Below are 20,938 nucleotides of genomic sequence, written 5' to 3' on the forward strand. Positions count from 1 at the left end.
GGGAAAGGACACCATGTGAGGAGTCATCAACAGAGGAAAAATAAGGGAGCGGTGAGGAAGCCTTTGAAGATTTTCACATTTAGTAGCAGTTAACAAGACAAGTCACCAAGAGGATTTCTGCAGGAGGAGCACTGCAAACGTACCAAAGTCCGCAGAAGCCTTCTACCACCACAACCAGGCACAGGCACACAACCTGCCTCAGGAGATGGGTGCAAGTCGCCAATCTGCACAGTCCTGAAAAACAGGCTCCAGAAGGGACAATACAAATATCTGCCTTGTTGATCAGAGAATTTGCTTCTCTCCTTCCCTCAGCACAAGAAGATGCACTGCAGCTATAAAACCTGGTTACCTTTTATCACTTCATCTCAAAGTGCTGGCCTGGAGGAGAGTAGGACACAGTAAGAAACATGGCATAGTAAAATGGATTTTGATAATGCTGCCATAATCCATTTCTGATTGCTAGTGTGACTCCATTAGACAGGCTGATAAAGGCATCCCTTAAAATGCTTGTGCCCTTTCTGTGGAGTTTCACGTTCTCGTCACTGTGTTTCAGCTTTAATCTGATTTGAGTATAATTTTCTTATAGTACTCCAAACCAATTCTTGGCTACAGTGCACCAGATAAAGCAACTCCCAGTAAGATCTGCAAACATACTGTACCCACCATCCATAAATCTCAGGAGTTTTAATCAAATTATGCACTGAAGAGCCCACTCAGCCTACTGCTAACCACCATCCTCAACCACAAGCTTTGCAATCTCACCTGTTTCACATCTGGATTTGCCCTTTTGTTGCTCCACCTCCTTAATTACAGCAGATGCTCCCTGCTCCATTTGCCATAAACACTACACAAAAGATGTCTCTGAACACTCCGTTTTTTCAGACTCCTCTAGACACACTTGAGTGACATTAATGAGCTCTATACCAAAACCTCCCTGCCTCACCCTTGTGCTCCTGAGTGCCACACATGGCTTCTTGTCTGCTTGCATGTAGAGAGGAATGCACAAAACATCCAGCACCAGCATCCCCTTGCAACAGCAAGCACGATTTCACACTGAGCAGCGAGCAGCCAGGCTAGGAAGGAGTTTTCTTTTCAGCAAGACAACACAACAAGGCCTTCACACTCATCATTCTCTTCTGAAGCATCCCAACATTAATCTCTTTTTACCTAGCCTATTCTGAGTTCTTCATCCCTCCCTTCATCCACAATGCTCTTGTATCTGACTCTCAAAGGGCTTATGAACCATACGGCAACTGCACAGGAGACCAAGAGATGGACCTTCCCGTGCCTGGCCAGAAGACAACAGGCAGCGAGGGTTGTTTGCTATGGCACATGCAGGGAATGTGCAACAGGACGTGCTGAAAAAGCAAGACACATACTGAAATGCCCACCAGAAGACTTATTACTTATCTAGGACCAGAAGAAATTTTATACAAACGGACACGTTCCTTTGCAAGGTTTCAGTGGCTTCTTTTGGCCAAATGAACAAAACTTCCAAGAAGACTCAGGCATAAGAGAAACCCTTGCTAGAAAAGGGGAATAAACTTCTTTTTTCCCCCAAGCGTATAATAAAAATTACATTCAAATTACTTTCTCTTTTGAAAACAAATCAGTTCCCAGCTTTATCTGATGCAACCCGATACATCAGCTGTTATGGTACGAGCTGGATGCAGCAGATGAAGCCGGGAGCGAGGATGGCCCGTCACTCGCATGAGGCTCTGTCAGCAGCCGTCCCGGCCATTCACCGCCACAGACTGAGCCCTTCTGTCACTCGAAGCACGAAGGGCCACAAAGGCTTGCTCAGTGCTCCGCACAGCCTCGGATCTGCAGAGATGGAACTCGATTCAGTCTTTGTTTCACACTGCTGAATCAGAAGGCAAAGGATGAACCTTCCTGAGTTGCAAGGATTCTGGCTTTTTTTGCTGTTGTTTTTTATAACATCATTTAATTGGGAAATTTAAATTTCATTGTTATCAGAAGTGAAACCTGGAAAAAAATAGCCATAGCAAACACTGAACAATAAAATACCCAGCTTGGTTCAGAACATCCCATTAATTTACAGATTTAGTTATTATTCTTTCTAATTTTATCTTTTTCACAAAACACGTATAGCACAGAAGGGTCTCAGCTTTACAGATAAGACAGAGCTGTTGTCCTTAGAAAGGGTAATGAATTAAATAGAAGAAAGCATTCTTTCATGAGCTAGCAGGCAACAAAACACTGAGAAAAAAATCCCAATAACTGAAGCTACTGTTTAACAAACATTAGAAGTAAGCTGACACTGCTGTTGGCTCCCACCCATATCTGTAAAAGAAAGAAAAAAACCTCCAAAATCCTCATCAAAACTTTATCATCACAAAAAGCTGACAGACACCACAGTTTAGCCAGTTTAACAACATCCCACATCTTTAAACTTTGCAAATTCAGTAAAATATTAAAAGGCGGTAGGAATCACAAGAAGCAGGCGATGCTCTAAGTTAGAGAAGGTGACGGACTCCCATGGCAGCAGTCGCTGCCAACTGGCTCCAATTTATCAGGTGCTTAAACCAAACCAGGCTCTTTGCATTTCTGCCAAACCTGCTCAGTAGACCTCAGCTTAACTTCACTGCAGGAAAACCAACTACCAAACACTCAGCACCACCGGAGCTTATCTGTAATTGCAAATGAACACGTGATGGTCCCTCTGCCACTGTAATACCATTTTTCTTGCAGACAGGCAGGCTGTTAAAGGATGTATTGCTGAACTTTGGCTGATTTCAGTCCTACGCTGCCAATTTACAATCAACCTGGCAGTGAAGAACAGAGAAACAGCATCACAGATGCTGAAATGAGGCTGGAGCTGCTAATACAGAACCTCTACTTCACAATATCCCTAATTAAAGTTTTATCAGAACAATTGCTACAGCTTAAAAAACACTAAAACCCTAACATGGTCACTTGGATTATCACAACAACCACATCACACCACAAATATTGTAAAGCTTGAGTATTTTGTATCAGAGATGCAGGAGTGCTGGGGACTCCTGCTGCAGACCACTGAGAGCCCCTCAGCAAGGATGCTCCTCCCAGCCTGTGAGAACGTTCAATAATTTGACTGTATTATGTTTTCAAACAAGCCTAACACTACCGGGGGCATTTTTTACAGAGTACATCAGCACTGTGAAACCTCTCAAAGCGCAGTTCTCATGATGCTCGATAAGGACCCCAAAGGGAGGCCTTTTATCAACAGAGATAAAGCTCAGCCAATAATCCCCTGCTGTGCTCTGCAGTTATCACTTGACCTGGTCCCAGAAAGCATTTCCACTCTTAAACACTTTTGTTCCTTAAAATAAACATTAACAGACTGTAAAAGCAATGCAGCCTATCTCAAAGAGAAATAGTACCTGTCCCACAAATAACACTTTTAACTGATGGCTTAATTACATTACCATTCTTGTGTTTCCAGGGACTGGAATGAGTAAGAAGGAAAGGGAAAGGGAGGCAGTGGGGCAGGGCTGGTGTCCCATGTGTATGGTGGTGGGACACCACCACTGAAGCACAAGTGGTTCTAGGAAAGGTCTGGGCAGAAAGCAGGTTAACTTGTTTTTGCCATTCACCGTTTCAAGGATTCAACATTAAATACTGAAACTTCAATGATTTGTAATTCAAAAAGAACAAATAAAATGCATGGGGTCATACCAGACATCAGTGAAAACTAACATAATGGAACCAACAATAAACTTGGTCTGAAACATGTAAAAGTTTATTGTTAAGGACCAGAAACGTATAAAAAGCTTCAGTAGATCACAAGTCAAGCCATTCAATTGCTTACACAAGTGCTGTATTATAAATCAAATTTACACACATGCACACAAATTTTAAAATATTAAACAGAATCACACAGTGCTCTCTTCATTCGGAATATGGTGAAGCAACAATAAAAAATGAATGCACTTCAACAGGGAGGAGTAGATGCAGACGCTCCCACTGCGTATATAGGAATTATATCACACCATTCAGCCACGTGAAAGTTTCCCAGTTTCTTCTTTACACACGTATTTACATGATTTAAATTCAGAGGTTTTCATCCAAGAAAAAACTGGACAGTGCCTTGAAGCGACTCGGCCACTTAAAAACAAAAATAATCAACAAAAAATCCCTGCGTTTCAGTTTCCAAACTTTCTAAATGCAAAGATTTAAGATCATCAGCACGTATTTACTGTCTCTTTCTAATACCGTAGTAACATAAATAGTCTTTAAAGTACTGGTCCGTTTGCCATTCTTCTGTCCTTACCTCCTCAAAAGCTTTATAATTTAAATTCGAGTGCATTTTAGAAAGCGGGGCTATAGAGCATGGACACCTTTCCCTGCAGACAGCACAGAGAAAGAGGCGGCAGGGGTTTCCAAGCGCCCTGCCTGTGCTCCTCAGCCCTATTTCCACTCCCCAGAGAAAAAGCAGGTTCACACAGAACAGCGGCTGCTCCCGATGACCTCTGAAAGTTATTGTCATGACTTCGTAGGAACAAACTAACGTGTCACCCAGCAAGAGAGAGACAAAATCACCAAATCACCCCCCAAAGGTGGGCACAGAGGGGCCAAGTCCTCCTCCCTGAGAGCATCTCTGGAGTTGCTCCCTGACACCTCTGGGCAGCCACAAGCACCTGCGGAGTTTCCCCAGGTCCTGCAGTACAGAGGCTATAGAATTTTACATCAAGAAAGCATTTTCATTTTCACCTCTGAATGAACCAGAATTGACCCGGTGCTCTAAAATACAAAAATTCAGCAGATGAAGTGGATTTTTCTTTCCCTGCATTTTAAGAAATTGCTTCCTCTTGAAAAAGGCCTGAAACACCCCTGTGGTGAATCACACTCCTCGTACAGGAGGGAACATCAAACAAAGCTTCCTTAGCACTAGATGGTGAACACTGCAATACAGAAAACAGAAACACACTTGGTTTCACTAATCAGTGTTAGCACCACGGGGCTAGACAGTGATTTTTCAATTGCTGGCAATAACTAGCTATTGTCAGATGATCAGCATGAGACTAATGAGGAAAAGAAAAATCAATACATTTACAAATATATTCATTTACTTTTTATTTTTTTTTAAAGGCCTGGTGCAAGAGAGCCAGCCAGCTGGATTTTGCAGGATAAGCTTTCTTTGTCTTGTGAAATTTCTCCCCCATCGCCCTTAAATACACTTTTTTGACCAGCCATTCCACAAACAGCTGGGTGCCTTTGCTTAGGTGGTCAGAAAAAAAAGAAAGGCAAGCAATAAGGCTAAAACCAAAACAGCTGAACATTACCATTGTCTGTCCTGTGCTCTCCCTGTTTCCCATCTGTATTTGCCAGTGAAACTTGAAGCTATACAGATTAAAAAAGGAGAGAGTCATCACAATTCAGGAATTCTTTCTTCTCAGGTTCAGAGGGAAAATAACCTTAGACCTAGGGCTATTCAAGAGCAGATTTTTTAAAAAAGTACTCATCTACTGCATTTTTGAGTCTGTTAGACCTCTTTCTTATTTTTCCTGGCCTTTTCATCCACTGATTGTTTCTATGGCTTTCAATTAGAGTGCCACGTCAACAGCTTCACTCATCTACAACAATCATTTTGCTGAAAAGGAGCATTATTGAACAGAAAGCAAGTGCTCAAGACCTCTCGAACATAGACATATCACATGCACAACAGTGTCATCCTGTATCAGCTTAGCAGTCCCATCAGATACAATATTTATGAACAGTCTCCTGAAGTGGAAAAGCATTCTTTCCCCAAGAAAATTGTTCCCAATTCCTCTGTCCTCCAAAAGAATAAGTGAAATAAGAGTATTTTCGTTGTTTATAAATCTGTTTTACTTATTTCCCCAATAATGACAACACGAGGCAAAATGACCACAACAACCGATCTTACTTGGCCAGAATGAGTTGTCGTCTTTGCTCAGCAACTTTTTCTTGATGCGCCCGGGTAGCCTGGAGTGCGCGTTTCCCATTCTGCCGGAATACAGCGGGATAAGTTCCTCCTCATCCTCCTCATCATTGCAGCTGGGCTGCCACTTGCTCCTGCCGAGGCAGCCGACCATGGGGTCGGCGGGCAGGCAATGCACATAGGCGATCATTGTGAGATGCTGCTCCCAAGGATGTCCCTGCTGTCCCCAATGGCCAGGCTGGAGCCGAAGGGAGTGGCCTGCTCATCACCCTTGAACGGACGCATTCAAGTAACTGCAGAGGAACAGATTTTCTCCTCCTCTGCAATTAGGCAAGCTAAGCTATTCCGTTATGCTGAGAACTGTTTCAAACATGATTCTGTTAGCTCTTCAAAAAAAAGGAAAATTTTTTTAAAAAATAAATAAATAAAAAATCAACCACCTGGTTAAGCAGCCACAAGCAGGAAAACAGGGGCTGCAGAGAGTTGTGAAACCCAGTCATCTGCCACAGATTTCAGACTTCTCCCTTCCTGCTTCCACTCCAGTCTGGTGCTTCTCTTAAGCCTTATCCCAGATTATTCACCGCCCTCTGAACAACAGGTACTATGGCCACACACAGATGGCCATATCCCAGAAGCTTATTTAAAGCTAACTTACCATAATCACTGTGACACTGATGGCAGGAATCTGCCAAGAACATTTACTTTCTTCTAGAGTGCAAAAGCAGTAAAAATACACAGACTCAAGAAAAGAGAGCCAAGTGTCATGATTTCACTACTTGGAAACACCCTTTTCAAAGTCAGAATCATAATGATCGTCAGCCTAAGGAAGGTACCGTCCAGGTTAGGCTACAACCACATTGATGCTGAATACAAAGCACAAGAGTTATCGGTTTGCACTCAGTTTGTCCTGAATAAATATATAAATCCTCACAATGCCTCTTGAGGGTAGGCATTATTCCTATTTAAAGGCGAAGACCTAGTCTCAAAGGGATTTAGTAACCTGCCCACAGAGTGGAAAAGCCAGGATTAGAGTTGAGGTATTCTCAGTTCTTCAACCTCAACCACAAGCCATTAGTCCACGGCACCTCTCCCAAATACTGCACTACTAAGCAAGTTCCCATGCTGGTAACTGTGTCAACCCTCATCTCAGACCCCGTATGCTGTTCTTCTCTGGGATCCAGGAAACACGTCCTTGCTGGGCTTTGGAACCGGCTGCAACAGCATAGCCCGATTGGGGCAGCAAGAAAAACAGCACATAGGAAACACACATCCTGTGTGAATAGCTGTCTTCAGCTTTTTAAACTTTTTAAAGTTTGCTTTTTACTTTATATTGTTTGAAAGGTAACATATTTGTTTTTAAAAATGAGAAAATATCAAAACATTAAAGTACAATAAAGGTCAATTCTTATTCTGCTTCCTTAAATCTTCTCCAGAAATGCTTCAGTCGCAACATATTCACTGTTGTCTATATAGGAGCACAACAGTGTCAGGTAAGTATTTATACATTTAGAAAAGGCTTTATCTGCTGTTTCGTTGATATCTAGCATAAAATTCTGGACATAAAATATCGCTGTTTAAAAAAAATAAGATCATATAGGATGCACACCTCCCGTTTCTCCCCACAGCACACACACATCCTGCTGCCTGGTGCTGCTGCATCAGCAGCCACAGCCCGGAGCAGGCTGCACACACCAGCTGCCCGCAGGCACCGCACCAGGGCGGCATCGGCATTCAAACATGCAAAACACAAAGTACTACCTAGCTTAAACTGTCTGAGACGCTGACTCAACACTGCTGGCAACGCGCAGAAAGCTAGGAAGAAACTGGCTTGGTTTTGTGTGTGGTTTTTTGTTTGGTTTTGTTTTTGTTCAGCATCCTGTTGGCTTAACACAGCAACCCAAGCAAATAGTTTTCACTACATAGTGTTTTATACACACCTCGCGTGGCTGAATCTCAGAAACCTTGCAAATAGATGAAAATGGGCCTTAGAATGAAAAGTTACATTGTGTAACTTTAATAAATAGGGATGAAACAAGCCCTGTCCCCAATTCTAGATTTTTTGATAATTTCAAGTATCTGCAAAAATACGGATGGAATTGGGAAAAGGTGCCAAAAGCACGGGCACATGGGCAATAGCTGTCGGCACCGCTGGCTCATAGAGGAGAAACTCATTGGCATAAACTGAAAGCTGGCAACTGGGTATTTCAAGCAAATACATAGTTTACAGAGCCAAGCACATTTACTCATCAGACTGTGAGAAAGACAAACTGTGATTAATGCCAGCCGAGTTCAACTCACTCATCAACCATGCTGATATTCTTGTGTCCATCAGAATAAATGAATGTCTAGACAGTCCTCCTGGGTGGGATGAAGCTCTGACAGGGCTGCCAGTGAACCAGTTCATAAGGAGGCACCATTAACACCTCCCTAAGGGGACAGTATCTCTTTTACCCGCTTGTCTAGTCACTGAACCTGCCGTCTCACCCTTTGGATTCCTTGCAATTATTAGGGACCCAGGAAGATTCAGTCCCATAGATGTGATGCACAAAGCTTCTGAGCACCAACAGGCTATTGATAAAAGGGTGCACTGGGGTGTGTAGTTATTTCTCCCGCAGACAGGAACGGTATCTTTTAGCAGACAAGAATACAACTGCATTTCTGTTATGCTTTTTATTTTAACAACTCAAAATCATGTTTTCAAATCTTATTTCAAAAGGGTATCAGCTGATGTTTGCATGCAGTCCTTGTATATCTCTATGCAATCACATTACTTGACATAAAAGTTAAGTGTAGATCTACACATCAAACCAGTATCATCAGGTAACATGCAGTGCAAACACAGGAGCAAGAAGGCAGGGTATGCTGACAAAATTCAGTGTTCAGCAGATTCAGATGTTCCCAAACACTTAACAAGATGACACAGGATAACATATTGGCCTGGAGTCCCCATGACATTTATCATGCCCTTCTCTAGGCTACAGACATACCAAATTAGCCATGTTTCCAATGCGTACTCACGAAGGCTGATGCACAATAATGGGATCAAGGCCGAAATCCAGTTTAATAAGTATATTCACCATATGGTAGGCATTAATGTCCCTACAAATTTTTTACTTGAAGAATAAATCTGTTCTTCCCTGAAGCCTGGAAGACTTTGGTAACATATATGATAAAGGATTTGGTGATGGTGATGGTCTCAGCTGTTAGCAAATGCAAAACCATAAAGAGTTAGGAAGAGGATGTACTATTTCATGTGATAAAGACATTGTGCACATTGCCTCTTCTTCTTCTTCTAGTCTCCCCCCAAAAATCCTATTAAAAGACACACTTATTTTATACTGTGTCTATATGAAGCAATAATCTAAGTTTGATAAGGACAAAAATTCAGCTGAAATCACACCACGAAAAGTTCTGATTAAATTTCACTTATCCTACTGCAGCTGTAGTGCTGTTTTATTATTAAAAATACACAAAAGTGAGGCTGTTCATTGTCCACAGCCCTGAGCTATCATTTATATAAAGATTTATTCCTTTACTATTCTTTTCCACGCCTTTTAAAAATTGAACTATTAGTAATGCAGGTATGAATGTTCTGAGCAGACTGTTAAACACGCATATTCATCTTTATCAGCATATTTAATTTTTGCAAAACCACCTCTTTACAGTCAGGCTCAATTAGGGAGACCATGAATAATTAAGGAGAAAATTGATTACATTATACTGGAAACAACATTTGGTCTAAAGGAAAAAGATCATTAAGAGTTTGACAGACTCCCAAAACTGTGACTAACTCAGGAATTACAAGAAACAAAATTAAAAAAACCCAACCAACTAAAACATTAGCCCTTTCATTAGACAAGCATAAACGCTCCTGAGCTCTAAGAACAGCAATAATACCGATGACTTATCACACGTAGGAGTTTTAAAAGCACATAGGATATACCTAATGGGAACTCAGGGAATTTGGAATCACAAAGCATGGTCACGTCAGTTCTACTCTGTTATTAAGGTAATCTTTATAAATATGCTCCACAAGAAATTGTATAATCAGTCTTTATGTACAACTAGTAGATCCTCTGGATAAAACTAAAATGGTGAAACGCACAATGTAGTGAAGTAACAGCACTTTTATGAACACCACACGCAACAAAAACATCAAATGAAGTAATTTCTGATGCAAGCCCAACAGCCACATTGGAAATTAAAGAGAGATTGCAGAAATCCATAGGGATAAACTTCGCCCTAATTAGGCAGCGATTCTATTTTTAGCAGTGATGGGTTGATGTATTCTGGGATTTTTGGCTGATCAGCTGGAGGTTTTAAATTGTACTTAAATAGCTACTTTTAAAACAAACAGGAAAATAAATTACTTATACATTAAACATATTTCATCTGAGCCATATAGCATTAACTAAAGCCTTAAAATAGCACTCTTGGACAGAAAGTACCCTCCCTTTACCCATGGACCACTTGCGACACAGCAAGAATGCAGACATGCCCATCAAGGCAGAGCACCCCAGCATCCTCAGCACCCTCAGGAGCCGGCAATGGCCACAACCAACACGGTATGTCCCGCTCTTCTGGTCCACGTCAGCACCTTCCCTCTTTCTTGTGCATTAATTTAGCGTGTCTGAAATCCTAACTCATGGTTCTTTAAACACGCATACAGCTGACAAAAGCTAAATAATTTCAAAACGAAGGGAAAACCCCCCTCGAGGTATTGTAATTTGCTTTTTAACTCAATATGGATCTTTCAAACAGGAAGCGAGCAGGAGGTATCAGCTTTATGGCGTTTAAAGGAAGCCCAGCGTTTGAAGCTCCTGTACAATACTGGCAGACATCGGGGCGCAGGGGAGATGAAAGGGACCCGGGTGGGGTGGCAGGCACTGCTGCCAGGATGCACACAAAGCCTCATGATGTTCCAAAAATCTCTCCTCACGTGGCCATCTCCACATTCCCCAGCATTAGCTCTATCTCCTACTACTTCCACGGATGTATTTTTATCATATGCGTGCAGCCGCATAGCATCCATCAAGCTTTTAACCTTTTTTTTAAAGGACATAAGTAATAAGGAATGTGTGGCTAAAAGAGCTCAAATGGCATGACAGCTAAAAGCAGTCCAAGCAATCAAATACTCTTCATAAAAAGCTACAGCAAGTGTTGCTGGCAACTGTGGGCCTGACAAACTGGATGCAAACCCCCAAATGCAAAGGCATTTGGCTAATTTAATTCTCGGTACCCGAACAGCCAACCCTAGCTGCAAAGGGCCATCCCTAGGGAAACCTCAGTCCTCTGCCAGGACACTGAATCTGCAAACCCATCGATACAGCAGGCACCCATAAAACTTTAACACAACAAAAAACAACAACAAAAAATTTGAAGTAAAAGGAAACTATAAGGAACGTGAAGAATCATCTGGAACAGCCTCCCCACTGTCTCCCTGCTGCACCAACTCTAAATAAACCCATTATCCTCTCTTTTATATCTTAATTTCATTTTTCCTTTGCTGTTATGTAAAGCTCTCCATAATTATTTTTAATCCAGCAATAACTTTGACATATAGCACACATGTAAGGCACTAGAGGAGATAAACACACTTCGCATTACACTATTGACAGTCCCTGGGCACTTAAAAATACACTTCTGTGTTCTAATTATTCATCTGTACTTTCAATTAGGAAGCTTTTTAAACGCAACAAGCAATGTCATGTTTGATATTAACTCTTATTCACTGCTTTGCAATATATCAATGACAAAGTAGATAAAGCCAGCTGGATAAGCAGCAGGTAACTTGGAAAAGCCCTTCTGGGCCTGTCTATTTTAGCTCTGTGGCCATGCAAAAAGCAAGATGAAGTACTTTGGTTGGTGCATTCTGTGAACCAGACAGCCTTCAGGAAAGGGGTGATGGACATTTGGGACAGAAGACAGGGCCCTTAGCAAGACAAACGCAGTTAGACAATTGTTCTAATGAGGAGCTATTGCTGCTGGTGGTAGAAACAGAAGCTATTTTTGCTGCTTTGCTCCAGCAGCTGGGTCCCACGCATCTGCTGATCCTTCTGAAAACATGGAGCAAAACATGATGCTGCCAAAAGCCGGGGGAGAAGGTTTCTAGTCTGGAGCCAGCACCAGTAACACCAGAACACCCACATGCTTGGAGAGCAAGACAGTCACATCGCTGTCAGCTTATCTTACAACTCTCATTAAATGACAACCCAGAGTTGCGGTAGGATTACTTGTTTCAGGTCTGCTCATTAATCTTATTACCATGGTAACAGGAAGAGAAAGAAGTCGTTTCACCACTATTTCCTCTCACAGTTCGCTTATGGATTTAAAAGCCCAAAGAGGGAAGCATCTTTCCAACACAAAGCAGCAGCGACCTCGCTGCCACCCAAGCAGCTCTCTGGAGGAGTCAACACAAAACCAAAGCAACTTACAGTACTCGACAAAAGCCACCGTCAGAAAGCAGCCTTCAGTCAGAAGGGTATGGCATTCTACTCCTCCTCCTCCCGGAGGAGATGCTCTGCTGAGGCTGCCTGTCACTCATGTCCACGGCCACCACTGTCAAAAACGCAGTGCCACCTCCTGGACACCCATGTTCCCGGGAAGGCCTGCTTTGGCCAGGTGCATAATGGACAGCCAAGAGGCTTCCAAGCTTAAATCAACAAAAAATATTAAAACAATTCAAATCCATACTGATAGAGTTTATGATTTTTAGTGGGCACTCCTAAAGAAGTCTCATTTTTACACAGAGCACTTCAATGAGTGCCCTATAAAATTCACTAACAGAGTGCCATTTCACTGTAAAGGAAATCTGAGATGTTAGAATTTGAACTGATCTGTTGGCCACGCATTTTAGACAGAAACCACTGGGTAATACCCAGCCCAGCAAGGTCAAGACTTTCCACTTTGCAGGGCACAACATTCAACATTGAAGAACATCATTCAACCCCTACCAGACAGGGGCAAACCCTCACTCTTTTTTGGACCATAGAGCAGCAGTTAATACATTACAACGTAATGCAACAATATTTAAAAAAAAAAAAAGGGAAGAAAGAGCAAGAATGACAAACCTAATTGTTATAAAAAGAAGAAATTCAACAGTTGTGCTTTTACTTTGTAGCCTGAAAGGGTCTTCCTTCCACATATTTCAGCTGCACAGTAGTTCAGCTCAGGGATGCTCCCTCCTTTTGGCACGACCCTGGTCACCTCCATGCTCCGTGACACTGGTTTGCATCGCAGGATGAAGAACCTGACAACTACTCCAACCTACAGATCCCTCTGCTGTTATGCTACTTACCAGTGTAAACACAGCTTCTCATAGTCATTGCTATGCGCTTAAGATAAGATAGTTCTACTGTTTTTAAATGCACAACCAATGAAAAAAAGTAACCTTGCCACACACTTCCACCAGCAGCCTAAGGAAAGGCTATACCTCACCAAAGAGAAGTAAGCGGAAAAAACTAAACCAATACTTTATATCAAGATCAGCACATTAACCTGAAGTGCTTCAGTAGAAAATTTTTAAGCTGAAGTGTCTCATTTGCTAGAAAATCACATTTATGCAAGGTAAGCCAGTTAGCACTAACTTCTTAGGATTATGCATAAAGACAGCCCACCTACTTTATAACAGGTCACATAAAAGCTTTTCAAAAAGAATAAGTACAAGCCTTACATTTACAGATCACAGCAGAGGAATGCATCAAATTCCATTACAACAAGTAATGACAAAACTATGCACCTATTGTCATGGACAAGATTAAGCTAATGAGGTGCAGCACAGGATAGTTCCAACTATGTGCACCTGGTTTGCGTGGGGAAGGGCACCTATCCACAGGGTGCTGCACAAATGATGGCTCCTGGTTGCCAGCAACTACAAAAACCTCATTGTGGTCTTGAAATCAACCGAGATGTGAAACTGGGACAACAAAAAGCAAACCTGACCAGCTAAGGAAGGGTACATTTGTGCATTCAGACAGTGGAAAGCTTTTCTCCAATTTAACGCAAATCTCCCTGCAAATTAAGCCTCCAGGCAAGAGTGTCTGAGTGGTTGACCTTAATAATGAAAGGAGGAAAAACTTGGGTTTTCCTCATTACTTTAGCATTACGCTTTTTTATCCCACATAAGCATGTTAAAGATGCAGCAATTTTATTAAGGCTAAAAGATGCACAAATAATCCAAGACTTTTGAACTGAGGTGTAGAAAGCGTGTTCCCCTCCTAAAAAGCAGGCTCTGCTGTTGCTGAAGATGCCTTTGCTTCAGCACCGCAAGTATTAGTCCTTGTCTTCATCACGGGATGTGGCTAAAATTCCCATTTTATCTTTCTGTTTCAACAATTATCGACGGGTTTAAATTAAAATGAGGATGGATTAAAAATCAGAAACCAAAAGGGACCAGGATGCCATGCTGTAAAGAGCAGATTTCCAACAGGTCTCTGGATTAGGAGGATTTACAGGCCAAGAAGGATGTTATAACAAGCAGCTTAATGTGAGACATGGTGGTATCTCACTATGTATGTAACTACAATGACTCACAGGAAAAGAACAAGCAAAAATTGAAGGGTGTCAAGAAGCCCCTGTGAGAGCAGGAAATCTCTAAAATAAAACTTCTAAGGAGACTGCAGCACACCCAGTGCTAGAAGAGGACACTGCTGCAGAACAAAACTAAGAGAAACTTCAGAAGCTGCAACTACATATTTAAAGGGATGATTCTTCTTGGTCTTCACAGGAGGACCAACAGAAGCACTTAACCATGGAATGACTACAACATACACACAGTACAAATGCAATCCTGTCCCCAAGATGCCACATAGCCCGATGGCCCTCTGTCACAAACTCCCCTTACCAGCTACAGAAATTTTGACTTAAACTCTCCCCAAACTTATCAAGAACCATCTTAAAAACACTCCTTTGTCCACATTATCCTGTTTGGAAGTCTGCTCCACAACTTCCCTCCTTGGATGGTTTGGGACCTTTTAATGTCTGACTTCAATTAATTCACAACACACCCATAACCATTCATCTTGTGCCAATACTCTCCTTGGACTTCAACAGGTTTCCTCCCTCCTTGTGGTATTTACCTCCCAAGCTACCAGCTAGACTAAATAAACCATACTTTTGTAATCCCTCTGCATATGACCAGCAATTAAGTTTAAAATACTTTAAAGTCTGAAGGTCCAGATAAGTTACACAAGAGCTTCAAATGCCACAAACGGTTTCTGATTTCTTTTTTTTTAATATAGATAGAAAAAAAGTGGGAGGCTGTAGATGACTGGTGTCCAACAACACTGGGATACTATTAAAAAAAGATCTCTGGGGTAATTATAGATTGGTTTGCCAGCCATTAACTACAAGCAAGATCACAGCTGTGACAGGACTCTGAATAAAAGAATTAATAAAAATTCCATCTCTTAATACCAGGCAATGTGTTTTCACAGGGAACAGGTCTTCCATTTGACAAACGTTTATGGCACTTCCCCAAAAGTAACAACAGCCTTCTGCACAAATGCTGTTGGAGGAGGAAAAAGCCAATGTAGAAGAGTTACAAGCACAGACAGCACAAATCTGGTAATGCAATACTTAAACAATGTGAAATCATTACTATGCTTAAACCACCGCAAAACATATGAAGATATTTATAGGTTTCAAGTATGTGCATGCTGTTTCAAAGACCACTTTGACATGAAATTCTTTCAATGCTTATGAATCCAATCAGCTGCGGGTGCTACTTTTTTCATCTGTTTTAATATTCGCTAGCCTGCACGCTTCTGCTGTTTAAAATTAAGTGCTGGCTTCTTGTGGCAATTTGACATAAATTCACTGCCCCCTACTACTGCTTTGCACAGCAATCACCATCTGCATTGTACTCCCAGCCCTCCAGACGATGGAAGTGGGTTAACAGATACTGTTTAAAAGCAAACATTAGCAGGTCAAGGAAAACAGCAGACGAACTTTCTACCTAAGATTCATTTACCAACAGGTCCTCTTCAGGATTGCAGTGCTGTGTGAACTGTGCAAACAGCTCCTGTTGCAATCTGCAGTAAAGAACGACATGTGGCACAGAAAGGTAGAATGTGCATTAAATGCTCTTGTGAAAGTAAAATTAGAGCCTAAGGAAAAGCTGTGTGTTAATTATACAGTTGTGACAGTAGATGAGTCAATTTTCAGAGTCTTAAAGACTGGACACCACCACCTGAGTAAACTAATGGACTACAAGCATCAAGTATTTTTGTCTGTGTGTATTTATACTGGACTGTGTTTGAAAAGCACAAGCTGAATTCAAATATGGAAAGCTAGACACATACAGACGTCTTTCCTGACCTCCACATTTTCAGTCATCAGCTAAAGATTTACTGAAGGAGAGGTTCAGTAGAAACTGATTTCACAGCTGACTCTACATGACTTGCTTTGTCACCATGCCACTTGAGGACGAAAGCCCCATGTACCCTGGGAAAGGCTGGCATACCTGCCAGAAGAGATTTTTATCTATTGCCTGATTATGCTCACACTGCTTCACCCACTGCCATTGGCCTTCTTAAAAATTTAACGGAAAAAATAGGGGCCCACACCCTGTTCTATGACCAAAACCAGCAAAGCAAAACCACAGCAAACAATAGCCATTCATTTTGCAGGTTCTGTGCCTGTGCCATTTGGTGGCCTCCTTGGAAGCAGACACATGAAACAGCTCCAAGGGGTGAAACAACATGCGTAACACAATGTGGTGAACAAACTGAACAAATGTATGTGCGGGCAATTTTTGAACTGCAGAAACAAGAGCTGGGGTACGTCACTCTCCCCGGTCAGTCGGCGTGGCAGAAGCACCCTTTGGGGTGTCCATCTGCCCCCTCTGCTGCAAAGAGAGCCAAAGGCAAGTGGGGGAGGCAGTGCACGCATGGCCGTGGCTCTGCCACCCAGGTGCTCTGATGCTTCTGGAAATCGCTTCATATACAATACCCTCCTTCCATTATATTTCCTTCCAATGTATTTAGATTGCAAATCCATACAAGTAGAAAAAGTGTTTTACTTGTTGCCCAAATACAACATTATGCAACAGGACCATAACCATAGGTGAAGCAGTTGAATGTTACTTACGATAAAATAATAGAAGTACATGGGAATGTTGGAACATTTTGGAGCATCTGGCTAACTCCAGTGACAATGCTATTGTCCAAACCTATAATCTTCCTTTCGTTATGTTCAATTTCACCCCATACCTCCAGGAACAGCCAAAAGTGATTCCCATCCAGGGCCACCCAGCAGAGCGAGGCCTGTGCCAGGGGCTGTCAGCCATGCTCAGCCATGGGCCTTCTCACCCCTGTGCTTCTCCTTCCTTTAGCATGAGCTCATAAACTTGTCATTTAACCAACAAAACCTTCAAACTTCAAGCAGTCTTAAACACTAAAATCTCTTTATTAAGTAAAAACTGATTTTTTTCCCCATTGCATGTGAATGCAGGGTGTTTGAGAGAGCGAGTGACAGACCCCAGCTGCAGCCAAGACGAACCACGCAGCCATTCGCTTGAGTGGGGATAGGAAAATCGGTGGCAAAAGAGACTGGAAAAAGCACAGCAGAAAGAGTAACTCCATAAAACAGAGGAGAAATGAAGAAAAATAGCAGATCTCTTCTGAGAAGTAGACTTTTTTTTTTTTAATTCAGTCATATGCTTGATACTTGATTCTCATTTGTTTGTACTAATTCTGCATTTGTTCAAACTGCTTGTATATTTCTAAGAACTGCAGATAAGAAATGTCCCCAAACTTACACACCCTGTTAAAATAATGTATATGACATAAAAAAAGCGACTACAAAAAGAATGGGTATGACTCATGAGTCCCATTGTGATTACACACAAGTCTGAGACAGATATAAAAAAATTGAAATTAAGTCAGAGGAACAAATGCCACACAATCAATCTTAAGCTTTAACTAAACTTATTGAATTCTGCCAGGAATCTTCACTTTGACAGACTCCTTCATTTAGTTTACTATACATCCCGTCCCTCATTTTGGCCTGCTGTTATATACACAGAAAAGTAACACTTTAAACAGAAAGAAAAAAAAAAAGTAACTTGTACAAATTTTTGCTTGCCTAGTTCAGCTTGGAAATTGCATTTGTTTAAAGACATCAGGGAAAAATCTGTTTCTGATTTCAAACATTGGATATTTTATGAGAACATTGCCAAGAAAGGAATCTAAGGAATGTCCTCACACGCACAGAACACATGAGACAACTGGTGAGCAGCCCTGTGATCTTTTACAAAAAACAAATAAAAAAAATCTGCATTTCTACCATGAAACCCTTCTCCAGGGAGCAAGCAGCGCATGCCTGGGATTTTTCATGGATAGCTTCTATCATAACTTCTTGCTATTATTAGTATAAAAGACTTCCCTCTCAAATCCACAGCTGTAAGACAAGCAAGGGTGGAAAATACTTCCCGAGTGCAGGCAAGCAGCAAAAGCACATGCTCCCTTCACAGCGTTTCTTGGCACTGTTCTCCTTCTACAAAAACTATGCAGGAAAGAGAAACTCCAGGCAAATATGACAGAAACATGAGCTCATTTTTCAGTACGTGCCAATGAACTGGCTCCTCACCCATAAGAACATGTGTTTAAATCTTCTGTTTGTACCTCTTTCGTCCAAAACATCGCCTCTGCTGCAGAAACCCCATTTCGATCAAACACCCCTGCACCCCGTGTTTCACACAACGGGGGTCACCTCAAGGGCCATGCAGAAGAACAGAGCACTGCCCAGTTCAGTCCGTACTCAAACCTGGGACTAATACACCTGATCAAGACTTTTTGCCAGATCAGACCAAGAACACACCACAGGAGATGGCGGCCAGAGTGGCATCTAAACTTCATCACTTCTTCCTGAGCCCTCACAGCTGAAAACAACCTGCATCTGATGGGCAAAGGTGCTGTGCAGTTTCCAAGACACACAAATCCTCCTCCCTATAGAGGCTACCATCAAGTCAGTATAGGGACTAGTGTGTAACAACTTAACTCCTTTGCATGTTAAAGTTGACAAACAAACAAACAACAACAAAATCAATTATAATGCCCCAGCTTATTACTTCAGGATCATAGTTTTCAGTGCATAACAACGTAATGCACAATAACCGTTGGTCCTCAAGGTAGGGAGAAGCCTACTACAAACAAACAAAATGGTGCAGAGCACAGTGACATAGAGAAAACAGTATGTAGGTGCACGAAAACAGTAAAAAAATTCAAATATGACAATCAAAATATATTGCTACACAACAAATCTATCCACTGCTTTGAAGCATAAGCTCTAAAATGGGGCTTTATGTATTGTAACTAGCAACTTCTGTTTTTCAGAAGTAAAAACTGAAAGTTTCAAAAACACTTTTTTTCCATACATTCAACTTAAGATTCATTGAAAAGCAAGTGTAATTCAATTTTATTATGCAATACAAAAATATTTTGGTTTTGTACAAACTCTTTTGCTGCACATATCACATCTCTGAAAACTTTACACCTTCCTTCATTTTCCAGATGATCTAGATTCCAGAAGCCTCAGTCTTCTAAGCTGCCTTCTTACCCAACTCACTTGAAAACCTTTTACCTATTATACTCTTCATTGAAACAACAACTTCTACCTTGTATCTTTAAGTTAATAATTTCAAAAAAGTTTCATCTTTAATTGTTTCTAAACTCCAGTGATCTGTTGTCGTGAATTGAAAACCTCTTGTGCAGGTGAAAAATGTAAACAGTGTGTGTTTTTTGACTTGCATACAGGAACATTCAATTTATGATAAACCACTGCATAGCAAATTGTGTTGTACAATTCATCAGTGTTTTCTCTAGAAACACTGGTTCACTACTCAGAAATCTGCAGGAAAATAACATTTTTTATGCCTTTTTGAATTTATGGTTGGCAACCGTACCAAGATCCTTAGCAGAGACTTTGCATAAATAGATGTCATTAGTAGAATAAAAGCAGTCGATGTTTTGAATCAACCTGAAAATAAGAATATTCTGAGCAAGAATTTATAAGCACTTGAGTATTTAGCTTAATTGCTATTCTCTTCTATGGAAGGTATGTTTTTTACAACTTCTAAGACCTTCCTTACAACAGCTCTCTGGTGTCACCTTTCAACAACTGCACTTCAGTAAGAAGAGTAGCAGTAACATCAATTGTTTATAAAAACAGAAATACGAATGTTCAATAAAAGAGAGTTAGCTTTTTCTAGTCTTTCAGAACCACGTTCTTAAGAAGTCCAATTAAAAAGATAGAATAAAAATATCTCTTTGACTATAAAACCTTATTGTCCCGGCGGCTCTGCACCACCGCTGAGTGAGAGAGCAGCCCGAGTTTCCACCGAGCACCTGCAAGCCCGCAGCACCACCAATTCGCTGCCCCTCTCCGGGCGCCCCGTGACATCCCACCCAAAACGGGGGCAAACCCCGGTTAAAGTAAACAAACTTCTGGCGCAGCACCACCAGTAAAGATGCTCTGCACAACAACCCACCACAGACGCTCCCGCGATGCGAGGCAAAGCACCCCCTTGGAGGCTCCTCAGCCCCGCCGCGCACCCCGAGCCAGCCCGGCCTTTTGTCCTTCCCGCGGGATTCACGCCGGGCAGCGCTGTCCTGTTCGCAGAACAAAAGGCACAACACATCCCTGCGCTCCCTAATCAACGCACTCAGCAGATTATTTTGTTTTTCTTTAAGGATTACATTTCAATTCTAAAAGCCCCTCTTTCCACCAGCCGAAAAGATCCAGCCGGAAGCGGCCGCAGCGGCTTTTTTCCCCGGCGCGGCACCCTCACCTTTCAGGCAGAACATCCCGCAGCCGTCCCGGGCAGCGGCCAGGCGGGGCGTGGCGGTGCCTGCGGCCGCGGCAGCCCCGCGGGGCCCGGCCCAGCCGCTCCCCGGCCCGGCCCAGCCCGCGGAGCGGGGCCCGGCGCTGCCCTCACGGCCCCCGGGCCGCCCAATCCGCTGGGGTCTGGGGCGCAGCGCCGGCACCTCCCCATCGCTCACCTCCCCTCTCGGCCCAAAACGCAAGGCGGGGAAATGA

General features: G+C 42.2%; 1 protein-coding gene across 16 annotated transcripts in view; it reads right to left on the minus strand.

The window, feature by feature from the left end:
- NHSL1 (NHS like 1) overlaps window positions 1-20,938 on the minus strand; it is a 180,786-nt gene that overhangs the window by 68,466 nt on the left and 91,382 nt on the right. Inside the window, exon 1 of one of the 16 annotated variants that reach the window (XM_065057163.1) lies at window positions 20,691-20,824. The exons of 12 other annotated variants lie outside the window; for them this stretch is intronic. In XM_065057163.1, the coding sequence (XP_064913235.1) occupies window positions 20,691-20,706 (16 nt within the window). In that variant the 5' untranslated portion in view covers window positions 20,707-20,824. Of the gene's footprint in view, window positions 1-5,887; window positions 6,230-20,690; window positions 20,825-20,938 lie in introns of those variants that run through there. 3 more of the 16 variants (XM_065057166.1, XM_021297160.2, XM_065057155.1) reach the window with 3 other exon arrangements.

Source organism: Columba livia, chromosome 3 (assembly GCF_036013475.1).
Source record: "Columba livia isolate bColLiv1 breed racing homer chromosome 3, bColLiv1.pat.W.v2, whole genome shotgun sequence".
Taxonomy (NCBI): Eukaryota; Metazoa; Chordata; class Aves; order Columbiformes; family Columbidae; genus Columba; species Columba livia.